General features: G+C 41.0%; 1 protein-coding gene across 7 annotated transcripts in view; it reads left to right on the top strand.

Moving 5' to 3' along the window:
- LOC122817027 (copine-3-like) overlaps positions 1–25,384 on the top strand; it is a 2,295,182-nt gene that overhangs the window by 1,702,073 nt on the left and 567,725 nt on the right. For all 7 annotated transcript variants that reach the window (XM_044090160.1, XM_044090159.1, XM_044090157.1 and 4 more), the window contains 2 exons: positions 25,015–25,101; positions 25,184–25,243. In XM_044090160.1, coding sequence (XP_043946095.1) covers positions 25,015–25,101; positions 25,184–25,243 — 147 coding nt within the window. The remainder of the gene's footprint in view (positions 1–25,014; positions 25,102–25,183; positions 25,244–25,384) is intronic.

The raw sequence follows: 25,384 nt of genomic DNA, 5'->3' as shown, positions 1-25,384 counted from the left end.
CTACCAAGGTCAAAAGGTATGCAAGACCTGCCACATAATCAATGGGCAGAGGCACAAAAACAAATTACAGCCCTCATGGACATGAGGGCCATTCAGCAAGTACCACAACAAGAGCAGGGGCAAGGATTTTACTCCAGATTTTTCCTAGTACCCAGAAAGGACAAAACCTGGAGACTAATACTGGACCTGTCTATACTAAATACGTTTCTGGAAGTTCCAAAATTCAAGATGTTGACTCTACAGCAGCTACTGCCCATGCTGGGCAAGAAGGCTTGGCTTGTAACTTTGGACCTGAAAGAGGCATACCTGCATGTCCCAATCAGACAATCTTGCAGAAGATACCTCAGATTCATAGCTGGCTCAATGCATTACCAATTCTCTGCATTGCCCTTTGGCTTATCTACTGCGCCCAGGGTCTTCACAAAATGCCTGGCACCAGTAATTGCGTTTTGCAGACAAAAAGGAATTCAAATATATCCCTACTTGGACGACTGCCTAATTCAAGCAGAGAACAAAGACATTCTTCTAAAGCAGCTGGCATTTGTAAAAAGATTACTAATTGGCCTAGGGTAGTTAGTAAACGAAAAGAAATCAAAACTAGTGCCTTCTCAAGAGATAATATTCCTGGGTGCAAGCTTAAATACAACTGCCCAGATGGCTTATCTCACACCAGACCAACAAAAGCAACTGACTACTTACTTCAAGAAATTGGCAACAAAAACCCACTTATCTGCAAGGAAAATCCTGCAGGCCTTGGGTTTCATGGCATCCTGCATTCTACTAATTCCATATGCCAGACTGCATATGAGGAAACTACAATGGTATCTAAAAAGTGTTTGGACTCAGCATTGCCACAGCCTGGAGACAGTGATTGCACTCATTCCCTGCCTGCAACAGGAGTTTCGATGGTGGGCAGAAGCCTGTCACCACAACAAGAGTCTGCCATTCAGTTTACCCACAGCCAGACAGACACTGACAACGGATGCATCAGATTATGCCTGGGGGCCCATATGGCAGGAAAATGTCTTCAGGGCACATGGCCTGCAAACCAGATGCATCTTCACATCAATCAAAAAGAGATGCTAGCTGTTCAAAATGCCCTGACAGCTTTCAAGGACCTGCTTCATCCAGGACAGTTACTGATAAAGACAGACAACACTATGGTCATGTGGTACATAAACAAGCAGTGAGGTACACATTCCTACCCCCTCTGCAGACAAGCAACGACCTTTATGGGGCACAGCATTGGCTTTTCAAGTTCACCTGCAAGCACAATTCCTGCCAGGAAAAACAAATACTCTGGCAGACGAACTAAGCAGAAACCTCATGGATCCCCACGAATGGAAACTGGATCCACAAGTCTTCAGCATGATAATAAGGAAATGGGGATGCCCAGACATAGATCTATTTGCCTCCCCTCACAACTGCCAATTGCAGAGATTTTTCACAAGGTTTTATCACAAGCAAGCATGGAAAGTGGACGCCCTATCCTTCAGCTGAAAAATCTAACAGTATATGCTTTTCCCCCACTGCCTCTCCTTCCCAGGGTACTCCTAAAGGTCAGGCAAGAGAAGCCAAAAATGATACTGATTGCACCAGACTGGCCACGCCAGCACTGGTACCCAATCCTAAAAAGCTTGTCTCAAGGTCTAGCATGGATATTGCCTCAGACTTCTCACTTGCTGACCCAACAAAACAATCAGATCCTCTACAGCCAACTCTGGACCTTAAATCTGGCAGCATGGCAGATAATGTAGCCATTCAGAACACTCCTCTTTCAAAAGTTGTTATGGATGTTATCTTGGAGGCCAGGAGGCCCAGTACCAGAAAATATTATGCAGAGAAATGGAAGAGATTCTGTGCTTGGAACCGGGAACAAGGCATTGACAAGGATGTACCAAATAGACCTCAGATTTTACAATACCTAACTGAGATGCTGAACAAAGGCCTTTCTTTCTCATCAATTAAGATTCATGCCTCTGCCATTTCAGCCCATTACAGTACGGAACCACCTATCTTTTCTCATCCTTTAATAAGGCAGTACCTCAGAGGGGCCAAAAACATTAGTCCTCCAAGGAGAGCAATTCCGGCCTGGGACCTCAATTATGTTTTGGAAAAACTCAGACTGTCTCCTTTCGAGCCAGCATCAACAGCAGATATAAAATTCTTATCCTGGAAAACAGCTCTGCTCCTAGCAATAACCTCTGCAAGGCGAGTCTCGGAGTTACAAGCACTCATGGCTGTGGAACCTTTCATCATTTTTCATCCAGACAGGGTTTCTTTGAGGACAAACCCTACATTTATGCCTAAGGTAGTGTCCATTGTGGCCTTCAACCAAAACCATTCACTTGCCTACCTTTTATCCAAATCCACAGAACAAGGGTGAGAAAATTCTGCATTCTTTGGACATACACAGGCAGTTACGCTTCTACTTGGACAGAACTAAAGCTTTCAGAAAGACTGAGCAACTTTTAGTGTCATATGTTGCAGGATCACAAGGAAAAGCTATCTCAAAACAGACCATTTCTAAATGGATAGGCCATTGCATCCGTTTCTGCTATTTTCAACATGGCAAATCAGTGCCTAAGGGCATTAGGCCTCATTCCACCAGAGCAGCAGCCACTTCAGCAGCCAAGGTATCTTAGAGGCTGCAACTTGGAGTTCAGTGCACACCTTCACAAAGCACTACCACTTACCTCTTTAAGTCCAGAGCAGGTTTTGCCACTGCAGTTCTGCAGGGCCTCTTAGCCTCTCGTAATCCAATTTAGCCCAGCCACCCATCCTCAGCTTTGGGATTCAACCCAAGAGTAATGACTGCAACAGTGAAACACGATGAACAGAGTACAGTTATGTACCTACCATAAATGTAGATGTTAGAGTGTATTCACTGTTGCAGTCCAGGTTACCCACCCACCATCCCCCTTTTTCTTTGCTGGGATTTATCTGCACTTCTCTATCCTATACAACCTATTTGGTGTATTTGCTTGTAGATGAAGGAAATGTTATTTTTGTGCATGCATTTTTATTGGCATATTTTTTCAGCCTACCAATTTGGGGGCACCTGACATCTTGGGCAAGAAAAACTGAAGAAAATGGCGTTGGCTGCATCTTTTATATCCCTGGCGCACTGACGTCAGGGAAGAGGCAACAGCAACTGACGCCGGACCTAGACTTTGGAATTCTGGCCCACTGAGGGTAGCCTGCCAGCAGGATAACCCAAGAGTAATGACTGCAACAGTGAATACACTCGAACATCTACATTTATGGTAGGTACACAACTGTACTTTCCTGTTGCAGAGCGTGTCTTGATTTCTACTTCTAATGATGTTCCTCATGTCCCAAAAGTTGAACATTCAGCAGAGACGGTCTCAGTTGCTAAACCTGATTCTAATTTGTGTCACATGATTTGGTCGTATTTCAAGACCTAGTGTGAAATACACAGCAACCTGGACATAATTGTCTATATATTTAGCTCTGTATAATTACATGACAGAGTTATTTATATTGATTGCATGTCAGTTAATGTCAGCTCTGCATGGCTTATTTCTCAGAGGGAGGATGTAGAATAGAGCATGTGTGCTGTATCTTTAAGTGTTTCAAGGACTGAACATGCATATAAATAGTCAGCATGTACCAGCTTCAGTGCCATTTTGAGAGTGCAGCCAGAGAGTGAGCATGTATGAGTGTAATGTAATAGCTAGTTTGTTTAAAAGTTTATGTAAGTTAAAGTTGTTAAGCCTCAATCCTGATTGTGTGTTTGTACATAATAAAGCTGCTTGAATAAAACCAATGGAGTCTCGTCTTTTGTATCCTGAATAGACAAGCAACAATGGACAACACAAATGGAGCGTTATATTGAGTACGTAACTTTTTTTTTTCTGCTACATTAGAACACCTTCAGCTCCTGTCTCACTGTGGGTATCTTTTATCCCACAAAAACATATTCAACTTCCAGTCTGATTCTGTTAGTGTGCAGGCATGCACATCAGTTCTGAAATCATTATTTGGCGTTTGGATATTCTGTGGATGATTGTGGGTATTTTGAATATAGCATATAATAAACCCTTTGTGAAAAAATGTTAATGTGCTTATGTCACAAGTGATAATTCACTAAAGGTGTTTAAAAAATAAACTTTTTGTGAAAGGTTACTCAAACACATGGAGTTGTTTCAGGAGTTTAGTTTCTAATTATGAGCTTGCTCTGCCCCGCCTTCCTTGTTCTGGTTTTCAGTGTTTGAAGGACTTCATTTGCATCTCTTTCTTGTTCTGTATCAAAAGTGTAGACTGTGATCATTTTATAATTTTATATAGGTACTTGATGTGGTGATGCACTTTAATGCTTGAAATCAGATGTTCTTCATGTTTCATTGTTGCAGTCATTACATTTGGGTAATCTGCTTGCAGGTTGCCCTCATTCGGCCTGATTAACAAAGTCTTGGGTCCTGCGTCAGTTGCAGTCCCTTCTTCCCATGACGTCAGGTCGTCAGGGGTATAAAACATGCAGCCGACGCCTTTACACCAGTCTTTCTTGCCGTGCGGTGCCTGAAGCAGAAACAGTTTGCAAGTGCCGGTTGGCCAACTACTGAAATTTTCGAGTTTCAGAACCGAAGTCTTTAACTAAAAGCTAAGTACCCTGTTGTGGAAACTTTTTCTTGCTCCTTTCCGATGTCAGTAAAAGTTAATAATCACATTACTTGTGGAAAGCAAATAACTCGTAAAGGTTTTCATTCGTACTGTATTCCTTGCCTAGTCCCTGACCATGACGTACCTTGCTGTCGGTTTGGTGCTTTATTTAATCAGCGCACTATCCATCATCAGTATATTTTTGCCTCTAAATATTTCGGTTCTTGGTTTAATTATCCAGAAATGTTCGTTAGCCATCCGACTACTGGGATTCTGAAAAAACGCAAAGATAAAGACAGGCCACCGAGGTCCAAAACTGCCGCCGACGCTTCTCCTAAGCCAGTCGCCAGTTCGCCGGTACTCAGTAAGGTGCATTCGCAGCCCTCGATACCCGTTACTTTTGATTCGCAGGCCTCTACTGAGACCCATTCGGAATCTGGTATGCCGCGAGATACTTCAACTATGGAACCCACGGATGTCTCTACCTTGGATGGGTCTGGAGCCGCTGTGCAGGCACCGGCTTCTGAGGGTCTATTCAGGCCTATGGACTTGCATATTAAATCAATGCCTCCTTCATTACTAAGGCCTATATCTCGATCCATGTCTAAAAATCTGACGCCAAGGCCTCTATGTCTTAAAAAAAATGATAAAAATGGCTGAAGATCTAATGACTCTAATCAGGGGTAGCCAACCCCCCCAAGAGGCTAGGTTGAGCTTGATTATGAATCTTCTGATCAGGATTCTGTTTTTTCTGACTCTTCTGATGACCTGGATTTGTCCTTACCTACTTATGAGGATTTTGATGCAGAGGACTCTCTTCCCTCTGCTTCACCTCCTGAGGATTTTTCTTTTGGGGAAACCTTACATACTCTAAGGGAGCATTTTCTCTGGGAAAGCCAGGAATTTTCTGATTCAGAAAAGAGGTTTAAGGATTTACTTATCCTACCTCAGCATAGGCCTTTGGCTATTCCTCCTGTACTAGACATTGTTGATGATGCTTTCTCGGAATCCAGTTTGGCCCCTGATTCCCTGCCTCCTGCTCCCAGTAAACTTGAAGGATACTACAGGGTCCCTGAGTCCCACAAGTTCCTTTGCAAAAATCCTAGTGAAGTTCCAGAGACTATTTTACAGGGGCCCAAGGGCATTAAGGCTTCTACTGCTAAAACCCCCCTATTCTTTCTGATAGAGACTCCAGGGCGCTGGATAGATGGTGTAAAAAGTTTTATACTTCAGCAACCTTGGCAGTTAGAGCTTTAAACTGCCAATTTCATATGTTAAAATATCAGCAACATGTTATCGGACTGCTTAAACAGAAAATTATGTTGATTCCTGACTGTGTGGAAAATAAAGACTTACACGATTTAATGCATTCTGCTGAACAAGTTGGAAAACATACTTTGCAATGTTGTTTTGATTCTTTAGAGGCCTCTTGCAGGGCTGCTGTTACTGGGTCTGTGCTTAGAAGGCATGCTTGGCTTAAGGAGCAATCTTTGCCTGATCATGTTAAAGCTAAATTGTTGGATGCTCCTTTAAATCAGGACCCCCTGTTTGGCAACAAGGCTGAAGAAGTTCTTAAAAAGATGGAAGATAAAGCTAAATCTATGCAAACTGTTAAAGATTTTTTTACAAGTTAAGCCTCCAAGATTTAGTAGGCACTGGTCTTCTAAGAATTGGTCCTTTCCAGCCCCTTCCAGGTCTTCTCAAGCCAAACCCAGACACAGCAAAACCCCCAGGTTTCAGTCCCAGGGGACTCAGAGCCAAGCAGTGGGGCCCTCCACTTCCAAGTCTGGGAATAACAAGACTCCCCCCTATGGTCAACTGTCTTAATGACTTTCTTTTAAAAATTTCCAAGCACTTATCTTCTGACTGCCCCTTTGGGGGTGAAGACTGCTCTTCATGCACAGAACTGGGAACTCATTACCCAGGACAAATGGGTTTTAAATGTAGTGGCCCAGGGATACAGGTTTCACTTCCACACGTTGCCAATGCCAAGTTGGTGGCCAGACCTACCCCCAAATCAGTGGCAGAGGCTCAGAAACAAGTACTTTCTCTCTTAAGCATGGGGGCTATTCAGCTGGCACCAGAAGAGGAAAAGGGACAAGGTTTCTACTCCAGACTTTTCCTGGTACCCAGAAAAGACAAATCATGGTGTCCAATCCTGGACCTGTCTACCTGAATACCTTTCTGGAGATTCTAAAATTCAAGATGCTGACTCTTCAATTACTTCCTGTGCTAGGCAAAGACATTTGGTTGGCAACACTAGATTTAAAAGAAGCATACCTGCACATCCCAATCAGGGAATCTTGCAGAAGATACCTACGCTTCAAAGCAGGATACACGCACTGTCAGTTCTCGGCACTGCCCTTTGGCTTATCTGCTGCACCCAGGGTATTCACAAAGTGCCTGGCTCCAGTTATTGCATTTTGCAGGCAAAGAATTATTCAAATATACCCATACCTGGATGATTGTCTAATTCAGGCAGAAAGCCAAGACATACTTTTGAATCATCTGCTGTTTGTAAAAAGGGTTCTAACTTGTCTGGGGTACACCATAAACGAAAAGAAAACACAACTGGTACCCTGACAACAAATTACATTCCTGAGAGCAAGCTTGAATACAACTTCCCAGATGGCTTACCTCACGCCAGAAAAGCAAATTCATTTGACAACCTACTTCAAACAAGTGAACCCTGCTATATCTGCAAGACAAATACTGCAAGCCTTGGGGTTCATGGCCTCCTGCATTCTTCTAATTCCATATGCAAGACTGCATATGAGAAAACTACAGTGGTATCTAAAAAGCCTATGGAGTCAGCATTCTCGCAGCCTAGAAACAATGATTCCTATCATACCTTGTCTAGGCCTAGAGTTCCTTTGGTGGGCAGAGGCCTGCCACCAAAACAAGGGACTACTTTTCACACCACCCCCTGCCACCCAAACCCTAACAACAGATGCATCAGACTGTGCATGGGGGGCTCACCTGGCAGGGAAGTGCATTCAGGGCAAATGGAACCCAAGTCAAATGCACCTGCATATCAATCAAAAAGAAATGTTAGCTGTACAGAATGGTCTGACAGCCTTCAGGGACTACATTCTTCCAGAACAACTAATGGTAAAGATGGACAACGGTTATGTGGTGCATAAACAAGCAGGGGGGTACACATTCTTTCCCCCTCTGCTGACTAACCATGGCATTGTGGAACATAGTCTTGAGCTGCCAAGTGCACCTACAAGCTCAATTACTGCCAGGAAAATTGAATACACTGGCAGATGGACTAAGAAGAAACCTCATGGACCCACATGGGTGGAAACTGGAAGCAAGGATTTTCAACATGTTGATAAGCGAATGGGGGAGCCCAAATATAGACCGGTTTGCCTCCCCCCAGCACTACCAATTGGACAAATTTTGCACAAGGACTCCCTACAAACAAGCATGGAAAGTGGATGCTCTGTCCTTCAGCTGGAAAAACCTATCAGTCTATGCCTTTCCCCTGCTGCCTCTGCTCTCCAAAGTACTACTAAAAGTCAAACAGGACAAACCAAGGATGATTTTGATTGCTCCAGACTGGCCGCGCCAACACTGGTACCCCCTCCTGCGCAGTAAGTCCTGGTTATCTCCATGGCACCTGCCTCAGACTTCTTCCCTGCTGTCTCAGCAGGATAACCAGATTCTGCACCCGCAGCTTCCAGCACTGAACCTTGCAGCCTGACTAATTACTTAAACTCTCCCTTACTCTCCCTCAGCATACCTTTGATGGATGTCATCTTAGAGGCAAGGAGGCCTAGTACTAGAAAATCGTATGCTGAAAAATGGAAACGTTTCTGTGCCTGGAACCAATCTCAATGGATGAGCACAGCAGCGCCCAATTTACCTCAGATTTTACAATACTTAACTGAGATGCTTCACAAAGGCCTGTCTTTTTCCTCCATTAAAATCCACGCCTCAGCCATTTCAGCTCATTATAACACAGAATCTCCCCTCTTCTCTCATCCACTGCTCAAGCCATACCTCAGAGGGGCCAAAATTTGAGACTACCCAGGAGAGCTCCAACCCCTGCCTGGGACCTTAACTTTGTATTGGAGAAACTCACTCTACCTCCTTTCGAGCCAGCTGCTACTGCAGACATAAAATTTCTTTCTTGGAAAACAGCTTTCCTTTTAGCAATCACTTCAGCTAGAATGGTATCTGAATTACAGGCTCTTATGGCAGTGGAGCCTTTCATCATCTTTCATGCGGACGGGGTGTCACTCAGAACCAATCCATCCTTCATGCCCAAGGTGGTATCCAGTGTGGCTCTTAATCAGTCCATTCATTTGCCAACCTTCTTTCCTAATCCACAGAACAAAGGGGAACGGATTTTGCATTCCTTGGATGTGCACAGACAACTTAGATTCTACTTGGACAGGACTAAACCTCAAAGAAAATCTGAACAACTGCTGGTAGCATTTGCTGCAGGGCCAGAGGGGAAGGTTATTTCAAAACAAACCATTTCTAAATGGATAAGCCATTGCATTCATTTCTACTATAAGCACCATGGAAAACCTATCCCCCAGGGGATCAGACCTCACTCCACCAGGGCTGCATCTACTTCTACAGCCTTTCTCAGAGGCGTTCCTACCAGGGACATCCTAGAAGCTGCTACTTGGAGTTCTGTACATACGTTCACCAAGCATTATTATTTGTCAATTTTCTCTAAATCCAGAGCTGGCTTTGTCACTGCAGTCTTGCAGGGCCTTATAGCTGGCCCTAATGCTATCTAAATTCCTCCTCCCAACTATAGCTTTGTGAATCTACCCAAATGTAATGACTGCAATAGTGAAACACGAAGAACATAGTACAGTTGTGTACACTTACCGTAAATGTGGAAGTTTGTGTGTATTCACTGTTGCAATCCTGGTTACCCTCCTTCCTGCCCCCTAACTTCTTTTGGCTATATCTCTACTTTCCTTTACTATGCTTAAAAGCCTTTTTGGTGTATTTGCTTTTTTGTTGGAGGTGTACCTTTGTGTTTTTATGTTTAATTGCTCCCCATTAGGGGAGCACCTGACATCTGGGGCAAGAAAAACTGATGTAATGGAGTCAGCTGCATGTTTTATACCCCTGACGTCATGTAAGAAGGGACAGCGACCGACGCAGGACCCAAGACTTTGTTAATCAGGCCGACTGAGGGCAACCTGCAAGCAGATTACCCAAATGTAATGACTGCAACAGTGAATACACTCGAGCATCTACATTTATGGTAAGTGTACACAACTGTACTTTTTTGTTTTTGCAGTGTTGCATTTTACTTTGAATGGCCTTCTGCTGTGACTTTTGATGTCCTGTTCAGGTCTTTAAATATTTTAATAAGCCTGACCTGCTATATTTGTTCTTGATTAATGGAGTACATGATCCCCGCAATTTCTAGTTGTTTTCACTGTTCATTTGTCTTTGTTCCAGTTGGAAGTGACTGCATTTGATGAGTAAAGAAGCAAGTGCTTTTGCGGTCACAGGATCAGTGTTTAGGACCAACATCAGATTTGCATTTGTCTGTAGTTGGAATAGTGCTCTTGTACATTTGTTATTGCCTCAGTCCTGTTACCAGTATTGGAAAATATGACAAGTTTGAGGCCAAGTTTACCATGTAGTTTTCAGTTTGTATGCATTCATGTTGGCTGTGATAGGGTGCTGGACCCTGAAAGAACAGCTGGAATGAGCAAGGCAACCACAGGATAAATGGTGTAGAGACTTAAGACATGTAGGTTCAAATCAACCTCCAAGTCAGCCACTACTCTTGTGATTTCAAGTTCTTCCTCCTTGTCTGTCAGGACTTGTGCATTGTCTTCATATACTGGATAAGCTGACCAGAGGGATGATATCTTTGGAAGCAGTGTTGAGAACAAGACCTATGCACACGTACTCCAGCATTTCCCCATCCCATTGTAAGACTTTTGTTATTGGGGGTTGTTTTGATTCTGGGAAACTTGAGTGTGCATTAAGACTGCTTATCTCAGGTTTGCACTCTGGTCTGCAAGCTGTATATGCTTGTGTTTTACTGACAGATTGTCTTGTTGTGGGACTGCAGTCATGCAGTTGTGACATTAGATTTCTTGAGTTTAATACGTTCCACTGTGTTGTCTGAACTGTTTGTGTCTAAAATAAATGACATTTTGAAAACTCAGGTGGTGGTACACAAAAAGATCAAAACAAGCGTCACTTAAACATCACTAGAAAAGCCACCCCCCCCCCCTTTTTTTTTTTTGCACAGCAGCAAGTCCTTTGCATCATCCGTAACTTTACGTACTAGACCCAACACTGGAATGACATTGGGAAAGAGAAAATGCACTTCAAAGTGCATTTTTCTGTTCCACTATGTAAAGTGCATTTTTCTTTTCCAGTATTTTTGCTTGTCATCGCCATCTACAGCTGTACTGCAACATTTGCTGTGATAGGGGGAAGCAAGACTTGAAAAGACTCATGTACAGTATAACTCAAGCACTTCTGATGTGGTTAGTCAAGTGTTAACTCTTAGGATCTTAGGAAGTTACTAGGCTATTGGCTCTGAGGCGCTTACAAGGCTAGCCAAGAATTTAGCCCATGTTCCAACAAGTCAGCACCCTATGCCACTGTCCAGCAGGGACACAGGTGGCATCCCAGACATGTATTTTCTTTTCCCCATCAAGTTATCCAGGTTGCGTTTAAAAAGGGTTAATGAAATACTTTGCTTTACGTGGAGAAGGAGTCTAATCCACAAAAGGGGGAGTCTCTGGGACACAAATCTGTTCCGCCAACAAGTCCTGTTGATGTCACAGACCAGGTTGAGGTTGTGCATGCAGGTTACTCAAGTGGAGCTTGACTTGTGGATATGCAGCAGTCCCATCAGGGCGGAGTCTGAGATTGCTTTGTATGCCAGACAGAGGTCACCTCTGAGGAGTCTGTAGGAGACTGAGTAGAGGGACAGGGCTTTTAGCCTATCTGTGTAGGGTAGATGTTTGAGGCCCTGGATTCTCCGAGTGAGGAACCTCTGTGGTCTGTCCAACTGCTGTATGTCCTTTGTGAAGTACATGCTTAAAGGGGCATTGTACTCTATAATGGGTCTTGTAAGGGAAGAATACAACGATTATTATGACCACCTTGTCCCTGGACTTGAGATACCCTTACTAAGGTGGACCGTGTAGAAAGCTTTCCATACAGGTGGTCAAAAGTCAGTTTGCTATCAACCTTGGGTGTCCAAGTCCCCTTACTACTGATTGCGTGCTTAGGACCTTATCAATGTGATAATTTGTGTAACCGTCACTCTCCCCAAAATGGGGGATGATGCATTTTTTGACATTCAGTTGGAGGCCATGTTTCTGGCACCAGTTATTTGTTTGGGTGAGACCCTTTTGGAGAATGTCCACTTCACTAGGAGAATTGATGACAAAACCCAGCTTGCAGTTATCTGCAAACTTGGTCAGCCATAGCCAACTAGATTTGGCCTGCACCTCTGAGAAGTATATCCCAAACAGCAGAGGCCCCAAGACTGATCTTTGGGGTACACCACTTGTGGTGGCTTCCCTATTTTGACTAGGTGGGCTCTGTCAGTGAGCTAGTTGTCTACCCATTTGGTCACACATGGATTGATGCTTAGTTGAGAGAGTTTAGCTATTATACCTGAATGGGAAATAGTGTTGAAGGCTTTGGCCGGGTCAAGGCAGGCAGTGTGCACAGTCTTCCCTTCGTCTGTGGCCTTGGAGACTGTCTGAAAGAAGTCGACCAAATTTAACAGGCATGACCTCCCCAAACCAACTGTGTGGGATTAAGTGTCTGGAAGTTGCCAATGTCCTTGTTAATGAGGTCCATGAAAATCCACTCCATGGCCTTGCAGATCAGGCTTATTAGGCTGATGAGTCTATAATGTCCTGGATCGGTGGGTGCTCCACCTTTGTGCAGAGGGATGTGACAGTAGTTGTCCTCCACTTGGCTAGGATGAAGAGGATGTTATCGGGTCCCATGGAGGCTGTATTTTCTGTCCATGAGAGGGCAGTGATGACTTGCTCCCTAGAGATAAGGGAGGCGGGGCAGGTACTGGGGATGTCCTATTTTACTGATGGGGGACAGAGGCGCTTACCTTTCAACCTGAAAACATCAAAAATCTGGACAAAGGCCCATGAAAAATAGGTAGAGATCCATACGCTGATTAACATAAAATTTGCATGCATAATTATGTAACCCTGCCCACTTCAGTGGAATTGTGGGATACCAACTTTCAAACACAAACTGAAGAACAGACAACCAAAATATGGCCCCAGCCCAGACCCTGTAGTAAATGGTAACCATTTTATTTTTAAATGTGTAGCAGTGATGTTCACTGGGAAGGGAGAAGATGATGAACCTTAGGATTTTGTTTTTGGTGACTTGCATTATGTAGGCTTTGTGGTAAAAGTAGGGCATTTAATGGTAGGCAGTATTTTAATCTTAGCAAAAGAATATTTAGTTTGCTAGGACCTCCAAAATTCATTTTCCATGGCCTTCTGTTCAGTGGCGTAGCTTGAGTTTGTGCCGCCGAGGGCTGTTTTTGAGTTGGCTCCCCTTCCCCCCTCACAAAATCATGGTCGAATGGGGCTCCCACCATACACATATTTCCCCCCTGCAGCCATTCCAGTGTGCCATTACTTGGCTGTTTTGCCCCATTTACCATAAACACTGTAATGTGCATACTGCTTTACTTCTACAATGATTATTTGGATTTCATTTAAACTTTATTTTACATTTTATAGCACAAACACTAAGACATCTGCTAAACAAAGCAATATGATCTCACAATGAAAATAGACTTAGCATTAAAACTTCTTTGCCCTTGAAACTCACATTCTTTAAAAGTGCATTGAAACCCACATTAAAAAAAAATGCATCTGGCCAGTTGAGGATAAATATTATCTTTGGGCTGTTTTCATATCAAAGGTCCCTTGCACACAAAACATACATGTGTTCTTTGATACATATTCCTGATTGTATTAAATTACATTCTTTGTATAATACAGCACACTTGTTAGAGCACGTTTTAAATGTATTGTTTTGAACATTTGTCCAGTAAGCAATGAAACAAAAAGAATGGACCAATAATGACAAAACTGCCCAATTCAGAACATTTCCATCATAAAAGTCTACTCAAACCTTTACAGTCCACCAGTATCAGTAAATATGCACAATCTCTGTAGAAGTAAAAGTCATCCAAATAATTCCACATTAAAGAGATCTGTAAGATCTGTAACTAATAAAGAGGTTGCTGCTAGCAAACAAAATATTTCATTGCTTCATCTACAAATAAAGTGCCAGTTGCCCTTGAGAAATAAATTGCCTATATTACATTAAAAATGATAAACTAGTAATATTACAGTAGGGAATGGATGGCAAACTCATAACAGGTTCATAGTTACCAGGTATCTCTGCCAAAGAGGACATTCTCAGGACTGCAGCATCTACCCCCTTTAAAAGCACAACACAGTGTAGTGTCAGCAATCCATCTACATACTGTGGGAGTAGAACCCACAGCCTTCTGCATTAAAACCAAGTATTCTACCGGTTGTGCTACTAACAGCACAAACCAATTTGGCATAAGCAGTGCTAAACTTCTGTCCCCCTGAAGAATTATGCAGCACAAGAAATCTGGAAAAAGCCAAAATTTATTGTGGTGGGGGGGACCAAAAGCCCGAAACAAGGGACGCCTTTCAAACCTGCTTGTATAATCTTAGAAAAGTTGCTAGAATAAAATGTTTTGTGTTACCACCATGCATTTCCTGAAAGATAGGAAGACAAACTTAAATGGCTATCATCATTTAGTGAATTCAGTTCTCACTGATTTGTCAGAAAACCAGAAATTTTAAGAGGAACAGACCAAAAGTATGAGCCAAACATTCCAGATCACAAGTGGTGGTGGTATGGGTAGAGAATTTAAACTTTTGCTCCTGGTATCCAAAGTACAGGGTTTGAGTCTGAGTAATTCTAACAAGCAGTTTACACCTAACTGGGGCATTTACACACACACACACACACACACACACACACACACACACACACACACACACACACACACACACACACACCTGCAATCACATAAATAAAAGAAGCTGCAGTCTGCAATCACATAAATAAAAGAGGCTGCCTGCAATCACATAAATAAAAGAAGCTGCTGCCCGCAATCACATAAATAAAAGAAGCTGCTGCTCGCAATCACATAAATAAAAGAAGCTGCTGCCTGCAATCACATAAATAAAAGAAGCTGCTGCCTGCAATCACATAAATAAAAGAAGCTGCTGCCCGCAATCACATAAATAAAAAAAAGTTGCTGTCTGCAATCTCACACACACAGCTGCTGCCTGCAATCACATAAACAAAAGAAGCTGCTGTCTGTAATCACTTAAATAAAAGAAGCCGCTGTCTGCAATCACATAAATAAAAGAAGCTGCTGTATGCAATCACATAAAAGAAGAAGTTGCTGTCTGCAATCACATAAAAGAAGCTGCTGTTAAGTAAAGCACACAAAAAAGCCACAAAGCTGCTAAGTAAAGCCTCCTGCCTGCAATCACACTACATAAATAAAATGCAGTCACATTCTCTTGCAGCCGGTAAATACATGCGTGTTTCTCCTGCCCACGTCCATTAAGTTGAGCCTGCAGTCCTTAAGTAAGGAAATATCAAGTAAGCGCGCACATATGTTTCCTGTGCCCACATAAACTTCTGTTTAGAAAAGAAGCTGCTGTTATGTAAAGTCATCAGCCATTAAGCAAATATGCTGTTTCAAGTTAAGCCTACAGTCCTTAAGTAAGGAAATGTCAAGTAAACGCACACGTATGTTTCCTGTGCCCACATAAACATCTGTTAAGAAAAGAACCTGTTATGCAAAGTCAACAGCTGTTAAGTTAGGAAGCCTGTTTCTGCCTGCAATCATCACAGTCTTCTCCTGCAGCTGGTTAGTAAATACCTTATTTCCATTCTCCATTTGAGTGTTCGTGAAAAAAAAAAACTCAGTACGACAGCACAGGGGAGTTATTTTAAGCTTTGTGAAGTAATCTGGTCCTCCATCTCCTGATATGGTAACACAACAAAATCATGTTAATAGAGATACTATGAGTGGGGAAAACTTAAAATATCCTTGTTTATGTTATGTACATGTTGTCAGTCTGTTGCCAGTAAGGACCACAGTAACAAGTTTAGTTTCCTCCTCACTTTAGATTCATGCTTGAACACTACACACACCACAGAGAAGAAGCGGTTCTGCAACCCAACTGTCACATCATATCTGCAACAAACTATAATTAATTGTTAAAGGAGTCCTACGGCCAATCATTTCCAAAGTGAAAAAAGGGATTTAATGATAGTAGTACATTGGTTTTATAATAAAACGTAATGTAAATACAGAATCCTATTCAGGTTCTACTTCATATTTACACTTCAAGAAATATACTCTATCCGTGAATGTCACTACACCGTTTGAAGATTTAACTTGTAATGCAAACACTAACTATAAAGTAACTTTCACTGAATATCAGCAAATAAATGTATGCTGTTTCTGCCTGCAATCACATTCTCCTGCAGGCTGCAGCTGGTTAGTAAATAAATAAGTACTCATACCTGCGTTTCTTCTGCCCACATAAACATCAGTTAAGGAAATAAATATACATTTTTTACCTGGCTGAGGAAGAAAGATGTGCTGTGCAGTGTGCACACACAGACCGGTCTGCAGAAGCTGACGTCATCGAGCACGCTCTGCACGTGATGACTTCGGGAGTAAAAAAAAAACAGGAAATTTTGAAATTAAAGGGGCCATGCGGGAATTTGTGGCACCCCAATAATTTTTCCTCAAAACCGGTGTTTACAGAGGAATTCAGTACAGTTGAGAAGTATGCAGAAGAGTGAAATTTATACTGAACCTGTCTGCCAGCAGGTTGGCTTATATCTACAGCGTTTGTGTGTATGTGGTTTCCTTGACCACCAGTTCTGAGCAGATCTGGGTGCTTCCCTTGAGATTGGGAACATATGTGAAGAATGCCTTATGATTGCCTTTAGTAAATGTGACCAGTTTGGACTCTAATTTTGCTTTGGAGAATTTCACTAGTGCTCTTTTTACTTCGTTCAGGCTAAGGAGAGATTGCTTCCAATTAGGCAGGTGCTCCTTCTTGGTCCTGGACAGCAATTTTTTTCCTTTTATTATAGAGTTTATTTGTTGTAGATGCCCACCAGACAGATCTCCTCTTCCTTGAGGAGGATGATTTAATCCTTTCTGGAATTCCTGATTCCATACAGCTATATAAATGCTCATATAGTACTTTGATGTAGGTTTGGACATATGTGCCAGTTCCTGTGGAGGGGGCTGTGAAGCTCTTTATGCCTTCCCTTAGGAGGTTGTAATCAGCTTTGGAGAAATGTTTTTTGTTTGACCCTAGCTTGGGGGGGGGGGGGGTCGAGGGAGATGGTGACTTCGAAAGTGACTGCTTTGTGGTCGGATCTTACCAAGGATGTTGACACTGTAGGGATGTTGCAGTGGTTACTCTTGTTGGTTAATACCAAGTCCAAGATATTTTTTCCTCTTGTGGGAGTGTCAGCCAACTGGTCCAAGGCATTTGCATTGATGAAATCAAGGAATCTCTGGGCGTTTGTGTTTTGAAATGAGTATTTCTTCCAGTCTGTGGTTGGATAGTTAGTCGCACAGGATCAAGGTAAAGGGTTGAATCTTGATAGATTGAGTGGGCATCTTGAGTCAAAGTTAGAGGCCTATAGCTTGCTATGATTTGAATAGGGATCTTGTCAATTGTTAACTGCACCTGGAGTGTTTCCTCTGCATCATACTGTTTGACCAGTCTAGAGGTATGCATGTCTTTTATATATATATTGCAACTCCGCCTCCTTTTGTTTTGCTGCCCATGGTTTGGGATCTGAATGAATGATAGGATGAGTAACCTGGTGGGGCTGGGGTGCTCTACGCAGCTTTGAACCAGGTTTCTGTGACTGCACAAATGTCAGCTTCTTCCAGGGTTAAGAATGCTTGCAATTAGTGCAGTTTCATGTTTAGACCCCTAGCGTTTAGCAGAATAACCTTTAATTTACGTTTTGATGAAATTTTCATGTTGTTAGTTTTGACCTCATGGCATTGCCTAGGCACTGTGGGGGAGGCAAGAGCCTTTGCCAGGAGCCTGAAGCCCAAGGGAGACATATGCAGGCCATCTCTGGCAAAGCTTCGTGGTTTGTCAAGTCATGTCACCCCAAGCTGTTAGGTACTGGTTCCTCTTGGAATGACACCAGAAAATTGAGCAAATTGTTAGTCATTTTCTGTTTGTATTGAGGCATCATTCTGGGTGATGGTAGAATGCTTTTTAAGGCTAGGAACATACCTGCCTGGGACACATTCAACGAGCTCGATCATGTCTCTCTTCATTTAGTCCAGGGAGATGCATCTCAAGTCGTTCACTCCAACATGGACTATAACAGAGTTATAACAGTACCTGTTGAGAGACTTGAGTGCATTAGTGATATGGTGGATTCTGGCACCCGACAAACAACTAACCATGACTTTCTTCTTATCCAGCCTGGTGAGGAGCACATCTGTGTGTCTCACAATAGAGTCTCTTCTGACTAATATGTTGGGTTTATGTAATGGACTATATGTGGTGTAGTGGGCAGTGAAGTTCGCATGCGTTTATGCCTCGGAGGTCTCTTTTGTTTGTGTATGCTTTTGTTGAGGACCACCTCATATGTGGGGGGTGATTGAGGTGTGTGCTGTTCATGTTGCGAACCTTTTCAGTGCCAGATATACTGGTTTGTGGGGGAGAAAGCAATGACACTAGGTGCTAGATGTATTTGCATCTCTCACAAATTGTGTTCCTAGCTGGTGGTAGTAGACGGTTGTCTGTGTACATGAAGCAGTTGCTACACCATCTCAGGATGCCCATATGAACCAGACTGGCAGAAGAAAATGTAGGAAATTGTCCATCCATATTTGTCAGAAACTGAAAGAGCTAAGAGGGTAAAGGGAGGAAGGTCTAAGAGTAGTACTACTAGATGATAACACAAGTGCTACTAAGGAGAAATTTTAGGTGAAATACCTCAAAAAGGGTTAAAAAATGTGCAGCTGAAGTTCTAGATGCAGCAGACCTGTATCTAGACTCTACTACTCAATTTTAAGGTTAAGAACACAGTAAAAAAACTCAGTGAAGCACAGATTAATAACTTATAGTCAAAAGAACAGGACTTGCAGTGTGAAATAGTACAGTTTACAGCAACAAAATGCAGTTAAACAGTAATGAATTGCAGTAGATAGCAATGAAATATAGTTAATCAGTAGATTGCTTTAAAACAGTAGCTCATAATCACAACAGTAACAGCTCAAATATGTTCCTCATCAGAAATATTGCAGAAAGTGTGGTTGGTTACCCTTTGGCGTATGCAGTAGTTGGACCTTGCAACAAGGTAAGCACTCCCACCAGTGTCTGATACTAGATAGTCAGGAGTCTGTCTCTCCATTAGTCACTCACCCTTTGTTTTTGCAGGCCTGTGCTATATAAATGACAGTCTTCTGCTACACCCAGAAAGGGGACATTTTCTTCAACCTGAAATAATTTTGGGCAGTCTGAGGATCTTTTCTGCTTTGAAAATTGACAAGGAAAGGAACAGTTCACTTTTTTAAGACCCCTCCTTTGATGTGGAGGTTGAGAGATGAAGTTGTGTTCTCTGGAGTGACAACCTCATTTTTGTCACTTAAAAAAATCCTTCACTACTTACTTTAGAGTATGTTGGGTGTAGAATTTTGAGTGATGGACCCAGTCCTCCAGGTGGTGGTTTTGTTGTTTGGTGTCATCTTCATTCAGGTCGTGTCTCATCTCATCCCTGTAAGGCTGCTCACCTCTCTTGGCCTTCTTCAGAGGTAAGTAACCTGCTGCAGAAGCAACTCAAGCATGGCTGACTTCTGCCCAGCATCACATCTGTCAACCTCATAGAGCAAGAAATCTCGGCAAAGCCACACATAATGGGGAGACAAAGACCCAAAAATAGGGACACTTTTTAAATATTGCTCTTACAAGTTTAGAAAGTTGATAGAATAACAGGTTTTGTATTAGCATGAATTTTCTGAAGGATATGAAGTATGCAACTCAACTGTCTGCCATTAAATTCTGACTTTAGTCCTCAATGATTAGCCACTCATTTGCCAGAAAACCAGTTTCATGAGAAAAGGAAGAAAAATATGTTTTTCATCAGTTTTTTCCCCTCATAGCCTCCAAACATCCACAGGAGTACCATCTATTCCTGGGGACTTTCCTGTAGATAGGTTATACATAGCTATTTTTATCTCATCTCTTCTTATCCTGTTAGTTGAGCCTCATGTATGTCTAACCTTGGCATATTTAATTCTTCCATAAACATTTGTATTTTTACTTTTTCTTGATTTCCATATTTCTTTGCTTTATACTATCTTTCATAATTTTTTCTAAATATTTCTAATACTTCTACAGGATCTCTTATCTTCCTTTATTGGCTCCCAAAGCTTGGTGACAGCCCTTTTTACTTTTTGTTGGCTGAGTCATTGTGCTAAAAGTTTTTGTGTTCTAGAATTACTGTCAAAAACAGTTGCTTAACAGCAATCTTTCTAAACTCGTGCATGTTGTCAAGGTAATCCCTCATTTTCTATTTGGCATTCTGCAGTTGCTCCTTTTCTTGTTCTGAGAGATATTCCCCGTTTTGCAATACTTTAACATTTGTCAGTCCCTCTAAGTAGTTCTTGTTGCTTCTTAGCCATATCTCCCTTTCCTTTATTTCCACCCTAGTTTTAAACTCTTCTTTCATTTTATCCCACTCTCTATGTTTTGGAAGAAATTTCTATCTTCTCTAGTAGCTCCTGAATTAATTTCATAACCCATTCCTTAAATTCCTCTCTTTTCAGCTGATGGGGGGAAAGCGCCAGTATCTCATTTCTATTTCTTCACCTTGTGTTTTCATTTTAGTTACTATTGGGGATGATCTGAAGTAGTTGGGTGCGTTTCAAGGCCTTCAATTAAATGCACATGTTCCTGTGAGATATAAATTCTTATCTAGCTTGGCCCAGTTTTTGTATCTTAGTGAATTATATGTAACTGAATTCACATCTTCCATACAAAACATTTCCATAAATTTCTTCAAAAAAATCTACCTTCCTGTGTTATATTTTCCCTTCTAGGCCCCCCAGACACATCTTCACTGTTGCAAACCAAATTCTAGTCTCCACCTATTAGTAATATTCTTTGATGAACGCTGATTATTTCTCCCAGAATTTTCTTAAGCTCCATTGTAACAGTTTTAGGTGGAATGTAAATGCATGCCAGTGTAATCCTCCTTCCTTGCCAGTATCCCCTTAAAACTATATATCTTCCATTATTATTTATTTTCCCTCTTCTATCACTGTTGAAGCTCCTCTTGCAGTTAATGTTAAGTGCTCCTGTTTTCCTTTGCTCCAGATATTCTGCTGAATAACCATCCTGAAAACCTTTCTGTATGAAATTTACATGTTCAGTTCTTTCCAGGTGCATCTCCTTTAGCATAGCTATTTGCACTCCACATTTTTTAATGTAAGTTCACTTCTGTTTCTTTTTTATATTTATTTGGAAGACCATTCAGATTGAAAAACATTACAGAAAGCTTAATTTTCTTATATAGTTATTATTACCCTATTTTATGTAGAACATTTTTTGTTAAATGTCTAGTTCCAACGTTTATGTTACATGCATATACTGTTCAGAAGGTTGTTTTTTGCGCAGTTGTGTCTTGTCATATTCATTTGAACCTATGCCACATCTTACATAACTTTTTTTTTTGAAAGCCCTCAAACAGAACAAACACCCCCCCCTAAAATCTATTAACAACACACAAAACTATGTACTACTTCAAATACTGAAGTTTTTGCTTCCTAATAAGAGCAAAAGTTGCAAGTTAATAGCCACACAGACAGACTAGGGTTAACCAAAAAAAAAAAAGATTAGTGATGCTAAGACTCAAGGTACTGCCTGTTATGTTAGTAAGTGCTGTTTGATTGTCTATCTTTGTAACTTTCTCTGCTGAGAAAACACTTGAATGCTTTCAGTAAACATGTCTTCAAGCCATTTCTCTTTATCACATCGTCTTCTAGTAACATGCAAACCAGACACAAAACTGCTATGGGTACCTTGTTTACCAGAAAAAAAGCCTTGTAATATTCAATATTTTTTTTCATGTGCATGCTCTGTAATAAACTTGTTACTGGATAACGCCTAGGATCTTAACCCTGTCATTTTCCTATGTAAGCATGGGAAAAAGCACACAGATTTTTCTTTTGTCATACTCTCTAAACTAGACCTTTGCTCTCTCCCCCACTTCTCCTCTGTCCTTCCATTTTTACATTGCGGTGCCTACATTTCTTAAAACTGAACGGAGAGAGAAGGGACAAAACAAAAAAAAAAAACACCTGTTTATATTAGTGTCCCCATTGCATTTCAGAAAAAAAAAAACTGAACTTCATTTCAAGTCTAACTGGTTTTGTCTTTCTATAAAACCCTCCCAGCTGGGAAAAACTCTTGATTACATTCAGGGAATGTTATGTCCTAGCCAGTTTCTCATTTTTTTTTTCTTTTCCCTCAGCCAACACCTTCCACCAGATTGTCTCCATGAAGACATGAGAGCCAGAGATGCAGTTTCTCTTTATCAGATTGTTTCCATAGAAGCTTGAAGACCAGCTGCAAAATTGCTACTAAGTATACATGCATTTGCTAGAAAAAAGCCTCATAATATTCAATATTCTTTTTCATTTACTTGCTCTCTCTTAAAACTGATCTATCTAAGGTCCTCAATACAGTCATTTCCCTATGCAAGAATGAAAAAAGCACATTAATTTTAACTTTGTCATTACTTTTTAACCAGGCCTTTTTTTGACATTGCATTGCCTATATTTCATAAAACTATTAGAGAGAAGAGATTGAGAAAAAGAAAAATAGCAGCACCTGTTTACAATCCCCATTACACTTAAAATAACATGCAAAGAAAACCGTGCACCACAAATGCAGTGCTATTAAGAAAAGAAAATTTTTTTTGTACTTAAATTTAGCTTTTTCCCCTGTCTTCCTCTCCCCAAAGCATTTTTCTGAACATTAATGACATGAAGTAGAGAATATACTTGAGTCCCCACAAATCTAAGAAATTTTGAAAAAGTCCAATATTTCCCAATTTTCTTGTTCTGTCATATTTCACAAATGTAATTATTGCAGTGCAATCACACATTGAGCTACTGGTTTTATTAATGTTCTTCTGCATCCCCCAAATCCTGTCTCTCCATTTCCAATGCTCTCTAAATTCTTCTAGTCAACTCTCGTGCTCCATTTTCCATTGAAATACTAGAAAAGGTTTCACAGGTACAGTCTCTGTGTTTTCATCTTGTTAGAAGAACAAGAAGCAGAATCTCCTTCTGTTTCACAGCTCACTTTTTGTTGGACAGACTTGTATTTCCTTCTTAGCGTGCACTTCATCAAAAAAATGATTTTGTCCCTCCAGGGAAGAATACCTTAAAGACAGCTGGATACAGCATCTTGAATCTCACACCTGCATCTTGACATTCAGTGAATAGTGGAATAAATTTAAATTTACGGTCAAGATTTTCACAATGTCTAGATTTTTTTTTCATCATATTTTTGATTTGGTCCTCATAAACTAGCGTATTATTAGGGACTAAAGTTACTAAATAATGGCAGATCCTTCAAAATTGCATGCTATACACAACCTATTATTTTGTCAATGTTCTAATTTTATAAGGGCAACATTTAAAATCTGTCACTATTTTTGGGTCTTGTTCTTCCATTATTTATTTTTTTTTTTTTCAGATTTCTTCTTGTAAGAGGTTGAGAGGTATATAGTCAGCAGTGCATTTTCATCTGCTTTATGCAAACTATTTTAGTCAAGATTCCCATTCACTTCGCTTTTCTCCTGCAATGTCCTTGTATATTAATGTATTGCATTGTCATACATTATGCTTATGGCTCATATACAGTAGAAAGTCCATTACCTGAACATTGATTATCCGAAACGTCAGTTATCTGAACGCAGCCTTCCAAAGTTTTCAGGTAGGAAAAGTCATAAAGTCTGAATATGTAAATGTCATATGCATTCATTGTGTGGGGCGCCCATGGTGGTGCAGCGGTTAGCGTAGTCACCTCACAGCAAGAGGTTCTCCAGTTCGATCCTTTATCCGTTATTATCTTTGCCAGTGTAGCTTATGTTGTGGCTGAAAAGGGTCATGGGACCAGTTCACTTTCCTGGTTACCAAAGTGTAAATAAATATGAAATAGAAAAAAGGAGGGGGAACATGACAGAAATAATTGAGGTTCTAGTAAAGTACATCTTAAGCCTGCGTCATTCATGAGAGAGAAAAATCCTCCCACTGAAGGCATTGGGAAGTAGCAGACAAGACTAGTTTAGAGTCCTACTACTTGTCACTTGTAAATGTACAGCAAGGATTATTTACTGCAGTGAGGGTTTTCACACCTCAGCATGAGATTATGGGGAGGGTTTATCAAGTTTATTAGGAAGACTATAAAAGGCTCCTCTTACAAAAACTGTGTTTTATCTGCTTTCTTTTGCTGCAAGTAGCTAACAGCTATGTATAACATAGAACAAGCTCTGGCAGACCTAAATGAGGCTCAGTCAGGTAAACAGAAGCAGTTATTTTATAGAAGGTGTGTTTAGATGACCGTGCTTCACAGTCCTGTCATTATTTTAATGGCATGGGAAAACAGCACGACTTCCTTATGTCTGGCATGAGTCATATAAAGAGGACTTGAAATGTATTTTGGGAAGAAGGAAGAAGAGCAAGAAAATAAGATCCCGTTACCAAGGCAGCCCCATCATCTGCCATTTTGAGAGAAACACATTAAAATTGTAAAAGAAGCACTTGGAGTGATTTTGAGGCATTAAAATAGCTCAAAAAATAAGATACAATGAAAAAAATGATTTTTGAGTTCTAAGGTGGAGTTTTCCTTTAAATATGTAAGGGTTAATGTACCATTAAACCGAGAAGCACTTGGAGCAGTACTTCTTATTGGCAATAGGTGCTGTAGTGCAGTTGTTTCAGAATGTACTCTTAACAAGAAAACCATTATTTTAAATTTCATTGAGCCCTACTTTTTAATACTGTTCAGTGCTAGGCAAGTCATCTGACTTATTGTACTTCTGGCCCTCAATTTAAAATGTATGTCTAGACCTTGGTTAATAAAACCATTCCACCATTGCTTTTCTTTGTCTGTAGAACTCCACCCACAGAAAAGAGCATTTGAATATTTTTTCTTGCATTAAATATTTGAACTGCAGTAATTTAAGTGCTTGGTTATTGCCCATTGCAGCAGATGTGTATACATTAATATTTTGCTGCATGTTCTTTTTCCACAGGTTGAATTTGACTGCATCAACCCAGAGAAAAAACAAAAGAAGAAAAATTACAAAAATTCAGGGGTTGTGAGAGTTAAGTCATGCAAGGTAAAGTAATCTGCTTAAATAATCTAGAAACGCCACAAGGAAATGGCATGTCACTTTTAAAATTTTGTGTGTTCCTTTTTAGATCAATGTGGAATACTCCTTCCTGGATTACATCATGGGAGGCTGCCAATTAAATTTTACAGTAAGTTATGAGACTGTTTTCTTTATTATGTAATAGAAGTAGGCTTAAGTTTATCACTTTTTTAAGCATAGAAGTTGCTTGAGAGTAAGACACTAGGTCAGCCTCATTTAGTTTATATGTATTTGCTGGTTTTCTATGGCA

This window comes from Protopterus annectens, chromosome 12.part0 (assembly GCF_019279795.1).
Source record: "Protopterus annectens isolate FY-2018-M chromosome 12.part0, PAN1.0, whole genome shotgun sequence".
In the NCBI taxonomy this organism is placed as follows: Eukaryota; Metazoa; Chordata; order Ceratodontiformes; family Protopteridae; genus Protopterus; species Protopterus annectens.
This window is presented reverse-complemented; position numbering and strand designations above follow the sequence as displayed.